Source organism: Acinonyx jubatus, chromosome E1 (assembly GCF_027475565.1).
Source record: "Acinonyx jubatus isolate Ajub_Pintada_27869175 chromosome E1, VMU_Ajub_asm_v1.0, whole genome shotgun sequence".
Taxonomy (NCBI): domain Eukaryota; kingdom Metazoa; phylum Chordata; class Mammalia; order Carnivora; family Felidae; genus Acinonyx; species Acinonyx jubatus.
The window spans coordinates 4,466,501-4,491,086 of NC_069397.1; the positions used below are offsets into that span (position 1 = coordinate 4,466,501).

The 24,586-nt window shown below is 48.6% G+C and overlaps 1 protein-coding gene across 3 annotated transcripts in view; it reads right to left on the minus strand.

Moving 5' to 3' along the window:
• MYH13 (myosin heavy chain 13) overlaps positions 1–24,586 on the minus strand; it is a 59,857-nt gene that overhangs the window by 11,685 nt on the left and 23,586 nt on the right. For all 3 annotated transcript variants that reach the window (XM_053212498.1, XM_053212497.1, XM_053212499.1), the window contains exons 15-28: positions 22,664–22,973; positions 19,277–19,350; positions 19,094–19,181; positions 14,504–14,621; positions 13,300–13,423; positions 11,906–12,042; positions 10,933–11,188; positions 8,452–8,694; positions 6,266–6,442; positions 5,523–5,668; positions 5,344–5,434; positions 3,438–3,827; positions 583–709; positions 385–503 (exon numbers count right to left, since the gene is read on the minus strand). In XM_053212498.1, coding sequence (XP_053068473.1) covers positions 385–503; positions 583–709; positions 3,438–3,827; positions 5,344–5,434; positions 5,523–5,668; positions 6,266–6,442; positions 8,452–8,694; positions 10,933–11,188; positions 11,906–12,042; positions 13,300–13,423; positions 14,504–14,621; positions 19,094–19,181; positions 19,277–19,350; positions 22,664–22,973 — 2,400 coding nt within the window. The remainder of the gene's footprint in view (positions 1–384; positions 504–582; positions 710–3,437; positions 3,828–5,343; positions 5,435–5,522; positions 5,669–6,265; positions 6,443–8,451; positions 8,695–10,932; positions 11,189–11,905; positions 12,043–13,299; positions 13,424–14,503; positions 14,622–19,093; positions 19,182–19,276; positions 19,351–22,663; positions 22,974–24,586) is intronic.

Below are 24,586 nucleotides of genomic sequence, written 5' to 3' on the forward strand. Positions count from 1 at the left end.
GTGTTGTAGCAGGTGATACATGAGTGATGTGGAAGAAAGAGGAGGGCGTTTCGGGTGGTCAGGATAAATGGCTGAGCAGGGGGAAAGGATATACAGAGAGAGGTAGAGGAAGTCAAGCTGGTGCAGTGAATGGGGCCGGGGATGCCCTGGCTGGAGAGGCATGTTTATCAGACCACCTCGTGGGGAGCAGAGGAACCCAGAGGATGGGGCACCCTGGCTCTGAGGAAGGAGATCCAAGGTCAAAGTCCTGTAATCTCAGAGAACAGGTTCCTGTAGGTTCCTATGCAGCAGAGGAGAAGCTTTCTACCTCCTGCGGTCACACTGCCTCCAACCATTTTTTGTGGCTTCTCAGGTTCTGACTGTTCCAGAAAGAGGCATTCTTACCTTGGTTTCTTCTTCCAGTTGCCTCTTAAGCTCCTCCAGCTGCTGGGTGAGGGCCTGCTTGCCTTTGGTTAGCTGTGAAATCAGAGACTCCTTCTCTTCCACTTGATGGCTCAGCTCCCCTACCGAACAGATGCATGAGTGTTGCACACCGTCCTCTCCTGTGGCCTGGCTGCACCCCAGGGCCCTGCCCATCCTTACCATTTTGGGTCTGCAGTCTTGCCTTCTGCATGTTCAGATCATGGATCAGCTGTGTCTGTTGGTCATCCTTGGCCTTGATCTCATTAAACTGGTCTTCCACGGTCCGGCACATTCTCTCCATGTTACTCTTTTAAGGAAGAAGTCAACACGAATGGGAAAAATGGGTTTCCGGTGTCCAGGACTGAACTGGGAAGTATGGTGGCTTAGGCTTCTTGTCAGGTAAAATAAAACAAATTTGCTTATGTTTATTTTGGGGAGAGAAAGTGAGACAGAGTGTGAGCAGGGGAGGGGCAGAAAGAGAGGGACACACAGAATCTGAAGCGGGTTCCAGGCTCTGGGCTGTCAGCACAGAGCCCGACATGGGGCTCGAACTCATGAACCCCGAGATCATGACCTGAGCCGAAATCAACAGATGCCTAACCGACTGAGCTATCAAGGCTCCCTGAAAGTCAGTTTAAAAAATTACAATCACTTCAGATTTGCTTTATTTTTTTCTGTCTGTGAATACTGCTTCTCCCCAATAAGTTGGAGCAACAGGGTTTTGGTAGCTAAGTATTGATTGGTTTGTAAAAGACACCTTTGAGGAGATGCTATTCAAAGGAACCCCAGAATCTTCTTGCAATGTAAGTAATTCGATTGCCATTGGAATAATATTACCTTCTGATTTGTTTGCAAGCAGTATATTCAGGTGACAGTGTCGAACATTTCACTCGATTATACAAAAGGTTCTATATGGTAGAGATAGCAGGAAGGGAGTCATTCCTGTAGCCTCTAGTTGGCCTGTATTTTTGTGAAATTTGTTTCAAAACCTTGCATATATTATCGACTTCTTCCTCCCACCTCATGTAACATAAGATAAATGTATTGAGTGCATATTTTTCTTTAGACTGTGAAGTATAAGACGGCAGCAGAAGAGTCAGGGGTAGGGGCACCTGGGTGGCTCAGTCAGTTGAGTGTCCAACTTCCACTCAGGTCATGATCTCATGGTTCATGAGTTCAAGCCCTGATTCTGGCTCTGTGCTGATAGCTCAGAGCCAGGAGCCTGCTTTGGATTCTGTGTCTCCCTCTGTCTCTCTGCTCCTCCCCTGCTTGTGCTCTCGCTTTCTCTCTCAAAAACAAACAAACATTTAAAAAAAAAGAAGAGGCAGAGATATTAGATTCTAAGGAAGTTCTCAAAGTGCTTAGGATATCTTTGAGAAAATGACATATGAACATAAAATAATTTTATCTGGGGTAGTTGAAAAAGAGACAGCAGACTCACAAGGAGAAACAAAATCAAAGGATACAACAACTTAAAAACAATAAAGCAATATAAAAGACTTCCTCCACTGGATTTAAAAAAAAATTTTTTTAACGTTTATTTATTTTTGAGACAGAGAGAGACAGAGCATGAACGGGGGAGGGTCAGAGAGAGAGGGAGACACAGAATCGGAAGCAGGCTCCAGGCTCTGGGCCATCATCAGCCCAGAGCCCGACGCGGGGCTCGAACTCACGGACCGTGAGCTCACGACCTGAGCTGAAGTCGGACGCCCAACCGACTGAGCCACCCAGGCGCCCCTCCACTGGATTTTAAAATTGAGAACCGAGAGCGGGAAGCATGACAGAGAAAGGGAGGTGACAAGGCGGTGCTGCGTGTGGGTGCTGCCATCCTCACTCCTAACCCAGGCAACCCTGAGACCTGGCCTGTGTGTTACGGGGGAGAGGGACAGAGATGGAGACAGAGAATACATAACTCCTGAGAGGGAGGACAAAGCCAAGAAGGGCAGAAAACCGGGGAGGCAAGCAAGAGAGAAAAAGGAGTGGCAGTCAGGCAGTGAGGAAGCAATCAAGACGAAGCCCCGGCTGTGAATCCAGATCCTAAACAAGGACGGCAAGAGGCACCACGAATCTAGAAGCACACAGTCACTCCGTGAGGAAGGTTTGCCTTGAAGTCACACAGGAGCGGCTTTACCATGAATCTGGTGAGGTTTGAGCTTCACAACCCTCACTTCTAGGGGCCCTAGATCATGCAGGTGGCTATAAAAGGTTCCAGGTGGGGAAGGAAGCTGCAGGCAAGCAGAAGAATATATTTCTAGGGAGGCATTTCTGGCAAATGGCCCGAAGAGGTGTCAGAATATTCTAAATGAATATTTACTTTTGTGCTTAACTTTGTATTTATAATGTTGGGTACATTTTATTTTTCGTTTTTAATTTTTTTTTTAAATTTATTTTTGAGCAAGAGACAGTGTGTGAGAGGGGGAGGGGCAGCGAGAGAGGGAGACACAGAATCCGAAGCGGGCTCCAGGCTCTGAGCTGTCAGCACAGAGCCCGACGCGGGGCTCGAACTCAAAAACTGCGAGATCATGACCTGAGCTGCAGTCGGACGCTCAAGTGACTGAGCCGCCCGGGTGCCCCTAATTTTGAGTACGTTTTCTTAAAGAGCCCCTCCCCTCCTGAGTTTTACTTTGAGCGGCACAAAACTCGGATCCGCCCCTGTTCTCACGCATAACTTCACATTGGTAATGCCACCCAGGATTAACACGGTGGCTAGGGAGGAAGTGGCATGTAGAAAACCATGCCCAGCAAGGCCCTTTGGTACAACCCATCAATCGATTTAGCTGTAGAAAATGCCAGATGGGTTGGAAGGTTCTGAAAGCTTTCTGAGACTCTGGGAAGGATGATGAGACCTTGCATCGCAAGGAGATCATTGGGTCAAGCTTGAATGACCAGAATGGATTTCGGGTGTTGGGAGCAGGAAGAATTGGGGCAGAATCGGTTTAGAAGGGGAAGTGAATTGGCGGGCATCAAATTACATCTGCCCCCTGGGCAGGTGGATGTGACTGCCTCACACTTGCTACGAGCAGGGAGTCAGGTACCTTGGCCTTGGAGACGGTCTCCATGTTGCTGGCCAGGTCGTCGATCTCCATCTTCAACTCGCTCTTCTCCTTCTCCAGCTTCTGCTTGACCCTCTGTAGGTTGTCTATCTGCTCCCCCAGCTCGGCCACGCTGTCCGCGTGCTTCTTCCTCAGGGTGGCCGCCGTGGCTTCGTGCTGCAGGGTGGCCTCCTCCAGGTCCCTGCGCATCTTCTGGAACTCGGCCTCCCGCTTCTTGTTCATCTCGATCTGGGCGGAAGTGGCCCCGCCGGCTTCTTCCAGCCGCTCGCTGATCTCCTCCAGTTCTCGGGAGAGGTCCGAACGCTGCTTCTCTGCTTTGGCCCGGGAGGCCCGCTCTGCCTCGATTTCCTCCTCCAGCTCTTCTGTGCGGGCCTGAGAGAGTCACGGCATCAGGCATATTGGGGAGGGGGGAGTAGCCCTCTTTGGAAGGGGCAGGGTGGTGAGGGACTGAGGGTAGGCATCACAAAGAAAAGGATATGCTAGAACATTAAATTAGTGAGGAACAAACTTGGAAACAGTCTAAATGTCCATCAATATGGGACTTGTCGGGCTCTGTGCTGTCAGCTCAGAGCCTGGAGCCCGCTTCAGATTCTGTGTCTCCCTCTCTCTCTGTCCCCCTCCCCCCCCCCCCCCGCTCATGCTCTGTCTCTCTCTGTCTCGAAAATAAATAAAACATTAAAAGAAATTAAAAAAAAATATGGGACTTGTCAAATCCACCATGATGGGGCCGTGTTCCAGGAGTTCGTGAAGGGTTAGACTGGACCCATGTCTATCACAGACAGGTCTGCAGGGGCAAGTTGTGGGGCGCCTGGGTGGCTCAGTTGGTTAAGCATCCAACTTCAGCTCAGGTCATGATCTCACGATTCGTGGGTTCGAGTCCCGCATAGGGCTCTGTGCTGACGGCTCAGAGCCTGGAGCCTGCTTCGGATTCTGTGTGTGTGTGCCTCTCTCTGTCCCTTCCCTGCTCTCACTCTCTCTTTCCCTCTTTCTCAAAAATAAATAAAGATTTAAAAAATTAAAAAAAAGAAAGAAAGAAAGGAGCAAGTTGCAGAACCAAAGCCTCTGTGGTATCATATTTAAACTAAGAGATATAAAATATCCATATATTTAATGAATATATTTACACGCATAAATATATATGTAAATATATATAGTTCAATGTTCTTGTTCCTTTATAGTTTAATGTATATGTGCATATACATATGTATGCATTAATATATCCTATTAGTTTCTTTGGGTCTTTTCTTAAAAAAAGATTTTATTTTTATGTAATCTCTATGCCCAACGTGGGGTTTGAACTCACAATGCCTAGATCAATGTACATAAATCCACAGCAAAAGACCCCGGAGGATACACATCCCACTGAGAGTGGGAGTGACTTCTTTTTTTTTTTTTTTTAAGCTCATTTATTTATTTTGGGAGAGGCAGAGACAACATGTTGGGGAGGGACAGGGAGAGGGGGAAAGAGAGAATCCCAAACAGACTCCATGTTGTCAGTGCAGAGCCCAATGCGGGGCTCAAACTCATGAAGCCGTGACATCATGACCTGAGCTGAAATCGAGAGTCAGACGCTCAACTGCCTGAGCCACCCAGGTGCCCCAGGAGTGACTTCTGAGAAGTTGTGGAGAGCACCCAGCTCACTGGTGGTGATCAAAGCACCCTTACCAATCCCATTTAGGCAACACTGTAATATTCTCAAGGAGATTGCCTATGTGCTACTGAGAAAATTAAGGTGTTAATTTCAGAGACCTAAAGGGAAGGACAGGACATTCTGGCTCTGAGGACAGGAGGAAAACCAGCAGCTAAAGAAACAAAGAAACAAAGGGAGAAGGGCAGGAGGGACCCTTGCAAAGGGTTTTCAGGGTTGGGAAGGTTTTGATGTTTCCACCTGTAGTTCTTTGATCTTCTTTTGTAATTGCAAACCGTGTGCTTGTTCTTCCTCAATTTTGGTTTGTAACTGACTGATGTCAAACTCCTTCCTGCAAATATAACACGAAATACAAGCCTTTTAAAGGGGGTCGACTGGCTTTCAGGCTCAAACACAGAGGTCAAACATGAAATACCTACTTTTTCAATTTCTCCTCTAGTTGCTGCTTATCATTTTCTAGATCCATGATGGATTCCTGGGACATTTTCAGGTCTCCTTCCAGCTTCCTCTTCATTCTCTCCAGGTCCGCCCGGAGCTTCTTCTCCTGCTCCAAGGAGCCCTCAAGCTGGGGAGACGTGGGTGCAAAGGTTGAGACCCCGGGGAGAACATGAGCTCGCCCCTTGAGCCAGTGTGGCCGCCCACGGCTTCTGAGGACCTAGATTGAACACCGTCACTCCTCCCTCGCTCACATGCATGGTGGTGGTGGGGGGGGTGATGAGTGCAAATTAGTGAGTGTGCCCGTGTGTGGGTGCACGAGGGCGTGTGAGGAACAGAAAAACTGATGCCATCCAGACAAGTTCAAGCCACAACCGTGAGTGAAACCTGAAAAACCTCAGACACGGTTCTTGCACCGAGAACAAAAAATGTTAACACGATGGGGAACAATGGTCATTGTCATGGTTACTGAACGCTCTCCACCTCCTGAGCTTTTTCCACGGAAACCCTCCGAGGTGGATCCATTTCAACAGGTGGAAACGGAGGCTGAAGAGTTTAAGGGTCTCACTCAACATTCCAGGCTCCTGTGGAGGGGGCTGAGGTCCAGACTCAGGGATTCTGATTCAGAATCAGAAGCTGGACCCCACCCCACCCCCACCCCCAGCCCCCTCTTGCCCGTGCTTCTGCAAGCAATAGCTCTTAGAACGCAGTGGTAAAATCTCCTTACATCATCCGTTTGCTGTTCCAGCTTGACATTTATTTTGATTAGACCGTTGACTTTATCCTCCTCAACCTGGAGATCATCCAATGTTTGCTGATGGGCCTCCTGCAGAGACTTCTTCTCTTTGGTCAATTTGGAAATGTTTTCCTCTAGTGCTGTCATTTCCTCAGAAAGATTCTTTACCTGGAAGAGTATCAACACAATCGAATCGTGCAAACAATGAAGTCAGGGGCTTCCAGCAGAACCTAGATTGTTCATTTTCTTTACTTTCTCTTTTTCATTCTTTTTTTTTTTTTTTTTGCCACTGCCTCTTTACCTCCCTGGTAGGTGCTTAGTGTGTCGTTGGGTGTATCATCCTGAAACTGGCAGTCTATGAATTCTTAATCTTCCTGACTGGCCTGCACAGAGAGCCTCAAATCCTCCCGTTAGGAACATTCCTTCAGAGAGGGTTAGGGATCTCACAGGGCAGCATATTGATAGATGCAGATAGGGTGCCTCTGAAGGACAACCGATCAATCTGTATTTATCATAATATATCAATGAGAATTTGGGGGTTAGAATAAGGTAGGAAGCATAAGGAAAGAGATGCAGTGCTATGCAAGAGCATCCAGAATGGGAGTCTTGTGCTGTCAAGAAGCAGAAGGCGGGGAACCAAATGTGAAGTTGCAAGGCATTTATTTATTTATTTATTTATTTATTATTTTATTTTTTTAATGTTTATTTATTTTTGAGACAGAGACAGAGCATGAATGGGGGAGGGGCAGAGAGAGAAGGAGACACAGAATCCGAAGCGGGCTCCGGGCTCTGAGACATCAGCACAGAGCCCGATGCAGGGCTCGAACCCACGAACCGTGAGATCATGACCTGAGCCGATGTCAGATGCTTAACCCGACTGAGCCACCCAGGCGTCCCTGAAGTTGCAAGGCATTTAAATTAAACTTTGTTCCACGTACGACACCCTTCCAGATCAGAGGTTGTTAAGCACCTGACTTGTGGGCTGAATCTGGCCGAAGACATGTTTTCTTTAGTCCATGTAATAGTTTACAACTTTTGAGTTAAGTTACCAGGGTGGAAAAAGGAAAAGCAGTTTCACATAAGATCTGGACTCCTGGCTTCTCATGGAAAATCAGAGGCTTTGGCGACAATGGATTCCCATTCCCACCAGGAGGCAGTTGGCTAGAGCCAAGTCATGGCTGCCATCTTGGACAGGGCAAATGCCCTTCTGTTTGCCACAATCTCCACCCCTCCTGATTGTCCCTTTCCCCTACTCCTGGTTGTCTAACCAACACTGACTCTGGGTCATCTCACACCTGGTCAACCCTATCCCTTGCTCTATCTCATTGGCAACCATTACGATGTGAATCAGGTGTTGCATTTTTCCCTTGTTTCTGTAAAATGTGTATTCTTGTGCGTACATGTGATTTTTAGTTCACGTGAATGGTATCGTATTGTACCTTTCATTTTCCCATTTTCAGCGTTAGGTCTTTCGTATCCATCTTGGTGCCCTGTGTGTACAAGCCTGGTGTTCCTGCTGGCTTTGTAGAACTCCCTGATGGGCATCTTCTACTCCTCAAATGTCCGCTCCCCAGTGTGGACCCTGATACTGCCTCTGGCTCTCCCCCACCACAAGCGATGCTACTGAATGTGTCCCCTTTTGGGCTGGTGGGAGAATTCCCTGGTCTAGACACTCAAGAGCAGAATCATTGGCTCAAAGGATATGTGGATTCTTAATGTGACCAAGTATTTCCAGATGCTTTCCTGAAAGCTGCATCAGTCTATACTCTGCCAGTAACACACAAGAGTCCCTGTGCCCCCACGTCCCTGCGAGCACTTGGTGTGATCCAGCTTTCTGCCCCTGTCCCCACCTGCCTGCCTCATCGTCTGCCTGGCCCCTGGAGGCACTTGGGTTTGCTCTTCCTGGGACAAATGTAAGTGATGATGAATAAGACGCCATCCTTCTTCTCCAGGATCACTTCCTTTGTGCAGGATGGGTTGGGGCTGGAAGTTTGGGGTGCAGCCAGCCAGGCAGGAGGAGGGTTGAGCAGAGTCTCCAGGCTCCAGAACGAGGCAGAGGAGAGGACTGGGTGGGACCTCACTAACCGTCCGTCCGTTCCTACCCCTGACCTCAGGCAATGTCTCCTCCTCACAGAGAGGGAGCTCCAGACACTCTGGGGACCCCTGGGGTTGCCCACCTTGTTCTCAGTGGCATGTTTCTCCTTTTCCACTTTTGTCAGGGTCAGCTCCAGGTCGTCGATGTCTCTCTTGAGGGATGAGCATTTATCTTCCAGGTTTCTCTTCTTGGCCACCAGCTCCGAATTTATCTCTTCTTCCTCTTCCAGCCTCTCGCTCAGCTCCTTGACTTTGGCTTCCAGTTGAATCTTGCTTTTGATGAGTCCCTCACACCGCTCCTCGGCGTCCATCAGATTTTCTGTTTCCTGAAAGAGCCAGATCATTGTGTTTTGGTCAGACTCTCGGCAAACCTTACAAGGGAAGGGCTCTGCCCTCCAAAAGCCCACTATCTAGACCTAAGCCAAGGAGTAGGTTACACACACAAACATGCACCTGCACACACACTCGTGTGCGCGCACACACACACACACACATGTCTAAATGCAAACACACATGCACACATTCATGTGCACACAGGCACATGTGCACACACACTCATTGGCACAGATGCACACACACCACTTATATACCATTTGTATACACCTTTTTAAAAATCTTTACTTATCTTTGAGAGAGAGAGACAGAGTGTGAGCAGGGGAGGGGCAGAGAGAGAGGGAGACACAGAATGTAAAGCAGGCTCCAGGCTCTGAGCTGTCGGCACAGAGCCCGACGCGGGACTCAAACTCATGGGCCGTGAGATCATGACCTGAGCCGAAGTCAGATGCTTAAACCAACTGAGCCACTCAGGCGCCCTTGTATACACCTTTTTAAAAAAACCACCAGGGACATCCACTTACTAGAAAACACCTAAAATAATTGCAAACAAAGGAGTGCATGAAGTTCATAAAGCTTCTGCAAATTTGTCAGATTTGGGCACTGGCCATTTCATGCTTCCATCTAATAGGGGGTGAAAAACGACTCATCTACTCGATGCTACCACCAGCTAAGTGGCATTTTTGAAACATTACTACCTTTTCACTTTCAATGGAAAAGTCCTGTCGATGCCTAGTCAGCCCTGCCTCCTGGAGCCACAGGGCAGAAAATTCAAAACAGACAGGAACGAAGTGATAACATACAAATGTATCCCAGAAGGCTCTGTAATGAGTCTCTTGGACAGACAAAGATTAGCTAATTATATTCTTAAACTTAATTGGGCTACTTCTTTTTATGTAAGAGTTGTAAAAACTGGATACACATCCCAAGGTTATGGATAAGAATAAGTGTGTGTGTTAACTGAACATGTACTATGTGCTAGGCATTTTGCATGAAGGGACTCATCTGATCCTCCCCATAACCCTAGGACATGGGTGATATTACTGTTGCCATTTTACAGATGAGGCAACCGAGGTACAAAGAGGCTAAGAAACTTGCCCGAGGCAGCACAGCCATCAAGTGGAGGGCCAGGGATATAAATCTAGCTCTCTGGTTCCAAAACTAGTCCTCTTGCCCACTCGGCTTGGGAAAATGCTCTTAATAAACCACCTGTACTGACTGGAAAGTGAACAACGGAGGAGAAAATGCTTTGCAAGTGCCAGGCATTTAGGAGTTCATTCAAAAGGGCAAATGATAAGCATCTTGTGTATTGATACAATTATTGTACCAGGATGTCACATACTAGGTATGGTTTCGTTTCCCCTATTTCCTTGATTTTAAAAATGCTTTGAGGCATCTGGGTGGCTCAGTCCATTAAACGTTGACTTCGATTCAGGTCATGATCTCACTGTTCGTGAGTTTGAGCCCTGCGTCCTGCTCTGGGCCGACAGCTTGGAGCCTGGAGCCCGCTTTGGATTCTGTGTCTCCCTCTCTCCCTCTGCCCCTCCCCCGCTCAGGCTCTGCCTCTCTCTTTCTCAAAAATAAACATTAGAAAAAAAATTTTTTTAAATAATAAAAATGCTTATCAGGGCGGCTGGGTGGTTCAGTTGGTTGAGCTTCCAACTTCGGCTCAGGTCATGATTTCACTGTTCGTGAGATTTAACCCCATGTTGGGCTCTGTGCTGACAGTGCGGAGCCTGCTTGGGATTCTCTCTCCCTTTGTCTCTGCCCTTCTCCCGCTTGCGTGCGCACACACACACACACACACACACACACTCTCTGTCTCTCAAAATAAATAATCTTAAAAAATGCATACCTTCAAAGCTTTTTTTAAGTAGAATCCTATTATCAAAACCATATATATAAGATTACTCTTTCTCCTTTGAATTATTTTAGTGATTTACTTTTATTTTTAGTTATATGATTTTCCGGTGCATTCCGGACAGTTTTTAATTATGATGACATTCCCTTCTGGAAGACAGAGACAAATGAGGGCGAGCAGAAATTCACTTTGTAGACTTGCCCCCAGCAAGCACCTGTGCTTGGGCTAAACCAAGCCCCCTCATCCCTGCCTCCAACTGGCTGCAATACTCTATAGTCCCACTAGGTGGCACCACTGCCCCTTGAATCGATGCACCTGCTGGGCCTCCCTTTTGTTCCTCCTTTTCTAGCCTCCTCAGGAAGGTACTTACAGACTGGACCTGTAGCTGGAGGTCATTTTTTTCCTGCAGCAGGGTCACCATCTTCTCTTCCAGCTCCTTCCGGCGAGCCTCGGATCTGGCCAGCTCTTCCTTGGCCCTCTCAAAGTCCTCCTTCATGGTGGCCATCTCCTTCTCGGCCTCCGCGCTCTTGAGGAGGGGCTTGATCTTGAAGAACAGGTTCATCCAGGGCCAGTGCTTGACGTTCATGAAGGCGCGGATGTTGTACTGGATGCAGAAGATGGACTCCCTGTTCGCCCAGTAGGACTGGGGTTACTGAACCACAGCAAGGACTTGTGTCCACCCCCACCTGCCCCGTGGGCCCAGACCCTTCACCCTTCCCCGCTACGTGGGAAGCAGGGACGGCTGAGCCGTGCAGCTCCTGTGAACCCTGCAGTGCTCTCTGAGGGTTCAGAGGAAACAGCACTCGTTGAGGTTGGGAGCTGAGGGAGGACACGGGCCATCTGTACCTTCCATGGCTCCCCAGCCCGATGACCCAGCCTTGCCTCATTAACTCGGTGCAGGGGAGCCCGCGTTGAGCACCACTCCCTCCTCGCTCCCACCATGGTGGCCTCCAAGCCCTCCTTTCTCAGGCCACGCAAAGCTTGCTTCGGAAAGTTCTTTCTTCTTGCTGACCCCTTCAGCCAGCCCCAACTCCCAGCCATGTGGAGGGCTTTCCTCACCACCCCCCCATTGCCCTGAACGTGACTCTGACATTGCACTTGTCACGGGCGTTACAGTCAAACATGCAAGTGTCTGCTTCCGGCCCGTCTCTGAGCTCCTGGAGGGAAGGACTCCTTTCTGCATCCCCAGCACCACGCGGGGTCCCCAGCACAGAATGGCCGCTCAGCAGGTGTCGGTTAAGTGAATGAACGAGGACGTTAGTGCCCCAAGACTAAAACCAGGAAGCAGCAGTCAGCTGCTAGGTAGGGAGGGCGGTGTGAGCTGGGACGAGGGTCCACATCACCTCCTCTCCATCATCTTCTTGAACTCCACCCGCATCAGGTACCCCCGGCAGATGGCCTGCGTGTGTGTCATTAGGGTCGCCAGCTTCTCGTCCCTCATCTCCTCCAGGAGTCCAAGAAGTCCGGCTTTGAAAAACACCTGAACCAGGGGAGACATGAGCCTGGCTTTGTTCTCAGCACGTGTGGAACCTGGGCCCTCCCAGGAGCCTGTTTGTGTCCAAACCAGCCCCCGGCCTTCAGCACCCTGGCTTGGGACTGGCAGCCATCTGGGCTCCACAGTGGACCTTCCCGTGCCCTGTTCCAAAGTACATTCCAGGCCCCACCAATGCACAAGGACCGACTGGGACAGACCTTACATATCGGAGGCGAGGATGAGTCCAGAAGTAACCTCAGAACTCAACTGTGCCCCGATTAGGAGAAATCCACAGACAGTTCTGCCTCCCCATTCTCCTGTCTGTCTGCCCATCTGAGACTAGTCCCACCCTGAGCCCATGCACCCACGGCCCACACCAGTGTTCCAAGGAAGCAGGGAACCCTTGGAGGCCAGCAGGCCCGGCTTGGCCCTTTCCAGGAGGGAGAGTTCTGGAGTCAGGCCAGTATTTGAAGCTGGCCTTGGTGCCTCAGTGTCCCTGGGACCTCGAGCAAATGTTTTGCCCCCTGGCCCGACCTGTAACCCCACGAGGTCAGAACCATCCTTATCACCTTCGGGATACTGGGAGGACTCAGTGCAAGGTGCACAGGGGAGGGGTCACAGGGCTGGCTCCACATGTGATCACTAGATGGCAGCCATTTTTATCTGTTGTAATCATTCCCTCCAAACTGTCACTGTTCCTGGAATCCTTGCTGTGTTTTCCTCTCTCCTTGACTCTTTTGTCCCATTTAAGAGTGCCTTTTCTTGGGACACCTGGGTGGCTCAGGTGGTTGAGTGTCCGACCTTGGCTCAGGTCCTGATCTCACAGTTCATGTGTTCGAGTCCCGTGTCGGGCTCTGTGCTGACAGCTCGGAGCCTGGAGCCTGCTTCGGATTCCGTGTCTCCCTCTCTCTCTCTCTGCCCCTCCCCTGCTCGCACTCAGTCTTTCTCCCTGTGTCTCAAAAATAAATAAACATTAAAAAAAAAGTGCTTTTCTCTGCTCTCTCAGGACACTAGAACTTTCTATTGCTTTCCTCCATTGCTGAGGAGGCCCTGGCTTCCAAATTAAGCTGCTGGCCACTTAGAAACAAACACAGAGACAGAACTCTCGACACCTGGACCCAGGCTGCCTCTGCTTGGGCTCCTGTGCAAAGGGGTTTCCAGGCTGACCGGACGGGTCAGAGCCCTTTCCCCCGACCGGCCGACGAGCAGCCTGGGGCTGTGGGTTACACGGGTTGGGAGTGTCCCCGCTTCACATGCTCTCACCTTGGTGTGGCCAAACCTATACTGCTCACGGTCCACGTCGATGGAGCTCAGCAGCTTCTCAGAAGCGTTTTTGCTGTCAATAAACTGCCCTTCGGGGATGGCGTTGGCATTGAGGATCCGGTAGCTGAGGGGGGAGACAGGCTGATGAGATACCTCCCGGCAGCTGGGTGTGTGTGTGTGTGGGGGGGTGTCTCCGGGGAGAAGGGCCTCTGGCCGCACAGAGCTGGGAAGGTGTTCCCTTCATGCACTTTGCTCTCTGTCCAGGCCCGGGGGCCTGAGAGCCCTGCCAGGGCCCGGGCCAGTCATTCTGTGACGACCCGGGTCAGGAAGGCCATGCCCTCCCCCGAGGAAAGACAGACTCCGGAGAGCCACCGTGGTTTAGGCGACAAGACTCTGCCAGCAGTTGGCCAAGCACACAGGAAGCACATGCAAAGACCCCTCACCGGCACTCAAGTCCGGCACTGGAAGCTAGGTCAGGTCTACTCCCTGCTTGGGCCCTCTCAACAGCATGGCAATGATAGGCTGGATGGCAGTTTCAGTTGAGGGACAACATTTCCTGAATGGATTCAATCCCCGAGAAAGACCCCGGGCTGTTTGCTTTCAAAGGAAATGGTTCTCATTTGACATAAAAGAACCTTGACATCAACTACGACTTGCAGACCTCTGGGCCTCCTACCTCTGGAGCGTCCCCTCCCTTCCTCTGTTCCAGACAAGGCCTGGACTTGACTTGTGGGCCCAGATGGCAGCTGGGAGGAGAGTGCTGGTCGGGAGCAGTGGGGCTCAAATGGGGATGATTTATTCCCCCTCTACGCCCCCACCCGTGCCCAGGGGACATGTGGGAATGTCTGGAGACGTTTTTGATCGTCCCAGTTTGGGTGGGATGTGCTTTGCTACCAACATTGTAGGTAGAGACCAGGGATGCCGCTAAAATCCTACAACACACAGAGCAGCCCCAACAGTGGAGGATTATCTAGCCCCGGATGCCAACAGGGCAGAAGTTGAGAAGCCCTGGTCTGGAGGGTTGGGGCTTGGACCTTGCGACCACTTGGGGCTGGCCCTGCACTTGCTTTGAGCTTAGATCATCCTCCAGCTCACGGAGACCCTGGGAGGCTGTGAGCTCACCCAACACCCAGCCGGAGGGGCCCCTTCGGGAAATGCACACAGTGCCCTCAAAAGGAGACAGAGGCAAAGTCACGTGACCTACCGCTGTTTAAAGTCAGCATAGAGGATCCGGCTGGGGAATCCTTTCCTGCAAATCCGGATGCCCTCAAGGACCCCGTTACAGCGCAGTTGATGCATGACCAAGTAGTGGTCCATGACTCCTGGGGAGAGAAAGCCCCAGGGTGGGGGGGGGTGGTGTCAGCAACTTTCCCATCGTCTTTGATGGTCTGGCTGCTGTGAGACATGCCAGCACACCCAGACTTGAGTGGAAAGAGTCAGTGCCAGCTCTAAGATGGAGGGGTGGGGAATGGCCGGAGCCTACCTACAGCGTCACAGAAGAAATAGTCCCAACCTCCTAGGGACACTCGAGCGCTCCATTACTATGGGATAAAAGACCAAATACTGATCTTTAGCCTTGAGTCTGTAGCTAGGCTCCAAGGGAGAGCAGAATGGGTGTGGGTTCCCCTTGGACTTCCCATTGGAGAACTCGAGATGCCCTTCTCTACTCAAGGACAGGGATGTAGGCTCTGAAGGCTGTGCCTTTAGAGGGACAGAGAAAGAGAGGGCAGCATGAGCTCTGGGAAAGAAGGGGGACCACCAAAGCTGGGTGGGAGGAGAGGAGCCATAGGAACAAGCCCCCCAGTGGGGGTGCTCTTGGGTCAGGCACCAAACGGGGACTGGGAAAATTCTATACTGGGGCTGGGTGAGGGATTAGGAGCAGTATCATGGCTGTGTAATGGCTTTTCCTTGTGGGTTCCCTAAGTTGCAGGTTTGGGGGAGGGCTAAAGCTGTCTTTAATGAAACTTCTGGAAACTTCTAGAAGGCCCACACGTTTTCCTGGTTGCTGGGTGGAGAGAGGACTATTCATTTATGCAGTTTTCAAGGTTCTGCTAGAGCTGTGCTGGCTGGTACAATAGTTTCTGGCCGCGTGTGGTTGTTTAAATTCAATAAAACGGCAAGTTCATTTTCTCGGTTGTGCTCGCCTCACGTCTCGTACCCAGTGGCCGCCATACTGGACAGCAAGACGTAAACATTTCCGTCATTCCCGAAGATTCTACTGGACAGTGATTCTCTCGAGGAAGGAGTGGTTAAGACCAAGGAGCACTGTATCAGACACTCAGAGGACTTCTCGGGTGAACGAAGCTTAGGGCTCACCTCGTCCAGCTCCCAGTATTTGCCGGATGAGGATTCTGAGGGGCTCAGATGCTGGCTGTGCCGTTTGCTAGCTGTGTGAACTTGGACTTTCTGTGCCCCCCCTTCCTGGAGACGTGAGGGTCCTGCTGGGTAGTCGCAAAGCTGAGACTGGACCCCTCCTCCTCAGGGGCCCCTGCTTTTGCTGCAGGCTCAGAAGAGGGTTGACGTCTCACAGGGCTCTCCCGTGTCCCTCCCAACCCAGGCGGAGACGGTCTCTGGAAAGCCCATAAAAAGAATCCTCTTTGCCCTCTGACCCACGTGCAAGACTTCTAAAAAGTCCCCCGAGCTATTGCTTTATCTTTCTCGGGTTACCGTTGCTAAAGAATTTGCTCTTTACCCCTCATCCATCACCTCCGTCACTCCTTCCCTGCCATCTCAGCTCTGTGGGCAATCGTGTGAATCGTGTTTCTTACACCCTGTGTCTTACGAGGCTTTGGCATCTTGGGGCCTTGCAGACCCCGAGGGGCTGCCCTTCCCAGAGCTGGCCAGTTCCAAGGATGACTAACTGCCCCCCTCCCCGTGAGCACCCCCCTCACAGAGAAAATGAAGAGGCCCCACTAGGCGCCTTCCAAAGCGTCACCCAGGCTCCTGTATGTCTAGGGTCTATTCATTATGTAGTATATATATTACATATATGCATACATACAATACATATATTATACATATGTACATACATATAATATGTATTCCATTACATGTCTTATTCTATTAGTCTAATAGTCTATTAACCTATCAGTATGTATATCTATGGTATTGTCTTAGTCTATTCTCAGAAATGGGAAAGAAAACAGAGAGGTGCCAGAGTGAAGGAGAAGCCAAATGGAGAGGAAGACATGGAGATTTCCCCACAATTTACCTTCCAAGAGAAAAAGTAAACCAGTGGACCGCCAGACACCCTGGGGGCCCCTAGAGGCACAGGCTGCAGCCAGCCGGATGTAACCCCCTGTCACTTGATATTTGCAGGCATGCGCCCTATGGGTAAGTCATGCCATACGTGTTTGATTTGTGCAAACACGCCCATAAAACACCAATAACGGAACTCAATTTTCTTTATGATACAACATCCACACATAAGCCAATAATTTTGTTCGACGCTTACCCAGGGGGACAGCTCCGTTCCAACACTGGGGGAGAAACGGGCTGTGTGCTGGGCACACTGGGAGGGGTGCAGCGTGCCCAGACAACACGGGTCCCAAACAGCGCGGCAGCTGATTTTTGCCTTTGACTTAGACTTTCACGGAAGATGAATTCTACCACACATAGTAGACTTGCTTCTTCGGAGAATTAAAATGTCTGGCTTGGGGCGCCTGGGTGGCTCAGGCGGCTAAGCCTCTGACTTTTGGTTTTGGCTCAGGTCGTGGTCTCACGGTTTGTGGGACGGAGCCCCACGTCGGGTTCCACGCTGACAGTGCGGAGCCTGCTTGGGATTCTCTCTCTCCCTCTCTCTCTGCCCCTCCCTACCCATGCTCTCTCAAAATAAATAAGCACTGAAAATATAAAAGTGAAAAAATAAAATGTCTGGCTTTCAGTAGTAACAATAATAATAAATATAATAATATAATTGTAATGTAACCATTAATATAATAATCAATATAATAATTGTTAATAGAATAGTAAAATTATTTCCCCACAATGTTATTATTGCTCTCATGATTATTATCATACATAATGTTATCATAATTCTTCTCATAATACGAATAACAACTGTTGCTATTATAATTGAGAGCTGACATCTGAGTGTTCGCGATGCGCTTGGCCTCAGTTAAAATGCTTGACATCAAATCCTCACTGCAATCCTCTAAGGCAGTTTATTATCTTTCTTAATAAAATTTTTTATGTTTATTTATTTTTGAGAGAGAGACAGAGTGTGAGTGGGGGAGGGGCAGGGAGCGAGGGAGACCCAGAATCTGAAGCAGGATCCAAGCTCCGAGCAATCAGCACAGAGCCCGACGCAGGGCTGGAACCCACGAATCGTGAGATCATGACCTGAGCCGAAGTCAGATGCTTAACTGACTGAGCCACCCAGGTGCCCCAGGTTATTTTTTTTAAACTGTATTTATTTATTTTGAGAGAGAGCACGTGAGTAAGGGAGGGGTAGAGAGAGAGAGAGAGAGAGGGAGAGAGAGAGAATCCTACTTTCAGTGCACAGCCTGATGTGGGGCTCAATCCCACAAACCGTGAGATCATCACCTGAGCCGAAACCAAGAGTTGGACACTTAACCAACTGAGCCACCCAGGCGCCCCTAAGGCAGGTTAAACGAATTACTATTTACAAAGTTTACAAGCACTCATTAAATAAATGAATAGCTAACTAAGTGAACGCATGCATAAAATGCCACTTTAATCCTCGTTTTATAGCCCAGAAAGCAGAAGTCCTCAGCTAAGGTTCCCATGGGCGGTGACAGGTGAAACAGGTTTTCTCCTCCAGCCTTCGGATACCTCCGGTCGCTTGTCACGTTGCCAAGGCAGGACACTCATTCATGTTTGGGACAGATAACTCGGCTGCCTCCCAGCCACAGCTCTGTGTGACCGTGTGTTCTCTCTGTGACAAATGACCCTAAGCCACACCTATACTCTTAAGAATATTTGTGGATCACGGCGCCTGGGTGGCTCAGTCGGTCAGGCGTCCGACTTCGGTTCAGGTCATGATCTCGCGGTCCGTGGGTTCAAGCCCCACGTCGGGCTCTGTGCTGACGGCTCAGAGCCTGGAGCCTGTTTTGGATTCTGTGTCTCCCTCTTTCTCTGACCCTCCCTGTTCATGCTCTCTCTCTGTCTCAAAAATAAATAAATGTTAAAAAAAAATTAGTAAAAAAAAAAGAATATTTGTGGATCAGGGATTGAGTGATGGTTAAAGGTCTATTGTACTGCACAGTTTTCTAGATCTACAGTTCTGTTTTCCCATCTGTAAAATGCAGACGGTTGTTAGCAACAGAAAGAGTAGCTGCATACCATATAGACTCAGAAAACAGGTGTTACTGCTGCTGTTTCAATTGTAAAATACCCCAGACGCGGTGACTGTCTTTGGGAGAAAGGGAGCCACGGGGCCCTGGGAGAACCTTAATGAAAGTCACGAATCCAATGTGCCTTCTTACGTATGTACATACACTACTTTGGATCTGACCTCGGAGGAGGGATTGCCAGGTACAATATAGGACGCCAAGTTGAATTTGAATTTCAGATACAGCGAACCAGTTTTTAGTACGCGTATATCCCAAATATTGCGTGGGTCATCCTTACACAAAGAAGTTTTTCATTGTTTATGTGAAATTCGAACTTGACAGGGCAGCTGGTATTTTTATTTGCGAAACCTGGCAATCTTGCTTCGTAGACGATGTTGAGGAGTAATTAAGGCTATATAACGCTTTCTTTGGGGAAACACACACACACACATGCATGCAGGCATGCATGCAGAGTCCTGTTCTGATGGGTTCTTACTCACCAGGAGTCTTGGTCTCGTTGGGAATCAGGCATCGCACAAAGTGAGGGTGGGTGCTCCTTAAATTTGTCATCAGTTTGTTTAAATTTTCCTGGGACACAAATCAGAACAAGCACGTTTAACTTGGTAAATGCCATTTCGCCGGGCAGAAAAACAACAGAATGTGGAACTTGCCAGAATACAAACCCTGAACACTGCGGACACAGTCTGGAAGGAGGACCCCTTCTTCTTCCCGCCCTTCTTGCTTCCCCCGGAATCTCCTGGATGGACACAGAAGGTGTGTCAGATGCGTCCCTGAGGACACAGTGGTGGCCTCTCCTCATGCCCCCAGTTATATTGACATACAAGTGACATACCATTGTGTGACTTTCAGATGTAGGACATAATGACTTGATACATGTATATATATATATATATATTTTAATTTTTTTTAATCTTTATTTTTGAGAGAGAGAGAGAGACAGAGACAGAGACAGAGAGAGAGAGAACAAGCAGGGGAGGGGAAGAGAGAGAGGGAGACACAGAATCCAAAGCAGGCTCCAGGCTCTGAGCTGTCAGCACAGAGCCTGATGTGGGGCTCGAACTCACGAACCGAGAGTTCATGACCTGAGCCGAAGTCAGACGCTCAACTAACTGAGCCACCCAGGTGCCCCTCTTAGCAACTTTTAAATATGTAATACAGGGATGCCTGGGTGGCTCAGTTAGTTGAGCATCCGACTTCAGCTCAGGTCGTGAACTTGCGGTTCGTGAGTTCGAGCCCCACGTCGGGCTCTGTGCTGACAGCTAGGAGCCTGCTTGGGATTCTTTCTCTCCCCCTCTCTCTGCCCCTCCCTTGCCTGTACTCTTTCTCTTGCTCTCTCTCTCCCTCTCTCTCTCTATCCGTCTCTCAAAATAAATAAATAAACATTGAAAAAAAGATCTACCCGTGTAATCACAAATCCAAGGTTTTGTCTTTTTTTATGGCTGAATAGTACACCAGATTTTCTTTATCCATTCATCCACTGATGGCCACTTAGGTGATTTCCATGTCTTGGCTCTTGTAAATAATGTCGCAGTGAACACGGGGTGCAGATATGTCTTTAGGACAGTGATTCTGTTTCTTTCAGATACAGACCCAGAAGTGGGATTTCTGGATCATATGGTAATTTCATTTTTAACTTTTTGAGGACCCTCCGTACTGTTTTCCATAGTGGCTGCACCAATTTACATTCCCACCACCAGTGCACAAGGGTTCCTTTTTCTTAGTGGTGGCCATACCCTTCAAACCCTGGAATGGAACTTTGGGTTTTCTTTTGATGTAACAGAGCTGCAGGGTGTTTATTTCTTGTTTGTTTTTAAAATGTGTCTCAAACTAGTCGTATTAGGGAAAACTCATCTTTATCACTAAAAGATAGGGTGGGGTGGGATGTGGGTGGCATTTGACCAGGAGTATAGCTTAGACTCTCAGTATCAAAGCCGAGTCTTCTCCTGTAGGAACCAGACAAGTCAACTCAACAGTTGGCAAGATTGAGATATTCCTCTGGATGGACTATAGTTTCTTTCACGAGTCTACCTCCTTCTTGCGTCCCTGTTTATCTTGCGATGAGGAAGTAACTGAAACCAGTACAACTGATGCATCTCAAGAATTTTCTTCAAGTCAGTTTCTCTTCTTGTCTCAAAGGAACAACCTAGCTTTTTGGCTTCTCTAGGAGTTGGTGATATTGGGTCTACTTTTTGTGAATGGCTCCATTTCAGATTTTGCCTCCCACATGCGATCAAGATTTAGTCTAGGGGAAATAAATGTCATGCCTCATTCTCCACCCATCTTCCTTGCCTTCAAGGGCTAGCATGAAATGTGGGTAGCAGGACGGGGTGGGCCAGAAAGCCACTTCCCAAGACCCAGAGCTACACAGGGCCTTCTCCGTAGAGTCTTGGTGATATCACTGAGTGCGGTTGGGCAACACAGTCATAGAGATGCCCTCACTAGATTTGAAGAAAATGATATTCATCATTTGAGTTTAAACGTGTGCTCAGTTTTTACATTCTACTATCCCAGAGTACACAGGATGTTAATATTTAAAAGTGATCTAATTATAGAATGAACGAACATATTGCCTATATCTTCATGTTATGAACAGTAATTTTTAACAATTTGTGCATTTAAGATAGTTCATAATTTTAAAACCCTATTTTGGCAATTATTTTAAAAATAGAAGGGTAACTTAAGGAGTGATACTGGCTTGTGCAGCCATATTGGAAAACAGTCTGGAGGTTCCTTAAGAAGTTAAATCTAGAGTTATCATATGACTCAGCAATTCCACTTCTAGGTATGTACCCAAGAGAACTGACAACATATACCCACACAGAAACTTGTATACAAATGTTCATAACAGAAGGGTTCACAGTAGCTAAACGTGGAGACAACCTAACGTCCATCAACTGATGAGTGGATAGAGGAAACGTGTACTCTCCATCCACTGGAACATTACTCATCTTAAAAAGAAGTGAGCTGGGGGTGCCTGGGTGGCTCAGTCCATTAAGTATCCAACTCTTGACTTTGGCTCAGGTTATGATCTCACAGTTTGTGGGTTCAAGCCCTGCATCAGGCTCTGTGCTGACAGTGCAGAGCCCGCTTGGGATTCTCTCTCCCTCTCTCTCCGCCCCTCCCTTGCGCTCTCTCTCTCTCTCGCTCTCTCTCAAAAGAAATAAACTTAAAAAAATAAATAGAAGTGATGTACTGATACATGCCATAACACAGACAAACCCTGAAACCATTCTACACGAAAGAAGCCAGTCACCAAAGACCATGTAGGGTATGATTCCATTTACATGAAATGACCAGAGTAGGCTGATCCATAGAGACAGAAAGTAGCTGTGTAGTTGCCAGGACCTGGTGAAGTGGTAACAGGGGTGATGAAAGTGTTCTCGAATTAGATGGTATGGATGGTTGCACACCTTTAAATATACTAAAACCACTGAATTTTCCAAAGAGTAGATTGTATAGTGCATGAATTATATCTCAATATTTTAAAACGTTTTTATTTAAGTAATCTCTACACCCAACGTGGGGCTTGAACTCACGACCCCAAGATCAAGAGTTGCACGCTCCTCCAACTGAACCAGCCAGCCACCCCATCTCAATTTTGAGCAGTTACTAAAAGATGTGGTTTTGGCGGGCTCCTGGGTGGCTCAGTTGTTAAACACCTGACTTCAGCTCAAGTCACGATCTCGTGGTTTGTGAGTTCGAGCCCCGCGTCGGGCTCTGTGCTGCCAGCTCAGAGCCTGAAGCCTGTTTCGGATTCTGTGTCTCCCTGTCTCTCTGCCCTTGCCCTCTCTCTCTCTCTCTCTCTCAAAAATAAATAAACATTATAAACAATTTTTAAAAATGTGGTATTGGCTATTTTGTTCCCTGAGAGGCCCTGTTGCCTCCATAGAATTCAATCTCTTAAGGAAGAGGAAGAAAATGAGAGACCAAAGACAAAAGACATCCAGCTCAGTCTGAAGCTCACAGTTGACTACTTGATTTTCAAGGACACCTTTGGGTTATGAGTAATTACACGGAGATTTTCACACGGGGGGTGGGGAGAATTTCACCTGCTTCTGCGCCAGCGTAGTTGGAGAAAAGGAAAGACAGCAGCTTCAGCGAAGACTTCTGGTACAGCCCAACCACGGTCTCGTTCAGCGGGTCCTTGTTCTTGTCCAGCCAGCCGGCAATGTTGTAGTCCACGGTGCCCGCGTAGTGGACCAGCGAGAAGTGGGCCTCGGCCCTGCCCTTGACCACCTTGGGCTTCTGGAAGTTGCTGGACTTGCCCAGGTGCTGGTCGTACAGCTTGTTCTTGAAGGAGGTGTCCGTGGCCTTGGGGAACATGCACTCCTCCTCCAGGATGGAGAAGATGCCCATAGGCTGAAAGGAAAACAGACCATGTCTCAGCGTTCAGTAGTACGTGTCCATGACTCCGTTGACTGCAGGAGCCAAACACAACTTCTTCGGTGCTACTGCTTTCTGGCTAAGAGCCTTGCAAGGTAAGTGCTGTGAGAGCAAGGTGTGATGACAGAGCAGAACGAGCCATGTCGTATGTGCTTAATGAACGCTTGTTGAACAAGAGAGCATGGAAAGAGAGTGTATGTGTTTATTATTTTTTTAAAAAAATTTTTTAACGTTTATTTATTTTTGAGACAGAGAGAGACAGAGCATGAACGGGGGAGGGGCAGAGAGAGAGGGAGACACAGAATCGGAAGCAGGCTCCAGGCTCTGAGCCATCAGCCCAGAGCCCGACGCGGGGCTCGAACTCACGGACCGTGAGATCGTGACCTGAGCCGAAGTCGGACGCTCAACCGACTGAGCCACCCAGGCGCCCCTGTATGTGTTTATTATAAACGTAGCTCACTTTTAGCGATCGGCTTACCCCCCAAAAAGTAAAGTTACATACCTAGACATAAAATACTATGAGTTTTATATACATATATATATATATACACACACACACACATATATAAACATATATATACATATATATATTTATTTATTTATTTTTGAAATTTATTGTCAAATTGGTTTCCATACAACACCCAGTGCTCATCCCAAAAGGTGCCCTCCTCAATACCCATCACCCACCCTCCCCTCCCTCCCACCCCCCATCAGCCCTCAGTTTGGTCTCAGTTTTTAAGAGTCTCTTATGCTTTGGCTCTCTCCCACTCTAACCTCTTTTTTTGTTTGTTTTTTTTTGTTTTTCCTTCCCCTCCCCCATGGGTTTCTGTTAAGTCTGGACATCTCAGGAGCCACTTCAGAAAGATAAACTCATTCCAGTGTGACAGTGCTCAGAATGCTATGGGGATTCCTTTTTTAAAATTTATTTTTTATTAAAATAAATTTTTTTTTAGCATTTATTTATTTCTGAGAGACAGAGAGAGACAGAACACAAGCGGAAGAGGGGCAGAGAGAGAGGGAGACACAGAATCGGAAGCAGGCTCCAGGCTCTGAGCTGTCAGCACAGAACCCCATGCAGGGCTCGAACCCATGAAACATGAGATCATGACCTGAGCTGAAGTCATATGCTCAACCAACTGAGCCACCCAGGCGCCGCCCCCCCCCTTTTTTTTTAAAGTTTATTTACCTATTTTGAGAGAGAGAGAGAGACAATGCGAGTTGGGGAGGGGCAGAGAGAGAGGGAGACAGAGAATCCCAAGCAGGCTCTGCACTGTCAGCGCAGAGCCTGATTCGGGGCTCAAACTCATGAACCTGAGCCAAAATCAAGAGTCAGAAGCTCAACCAACTGAGTCACCCAGGAGTACCCCCGTGCCTTTTTTTTTTTAAGTTAATGTCCTCTGCTATTTTTATAATAACATGGTTCTAAGAACTCCTCACATTCTTGGGGAGAACAGAACCCTTGGATCTTAACCACCCAGGTACCCCTTAAGGTGTCTGAATTACGCGTGCTTTCCAAACACTTACTCTTCAGCTTCAAGGGGATTCGGCTCTCTTAAGGCTGGGAGAGAAGGGTTAGGGTCGCCACTCGA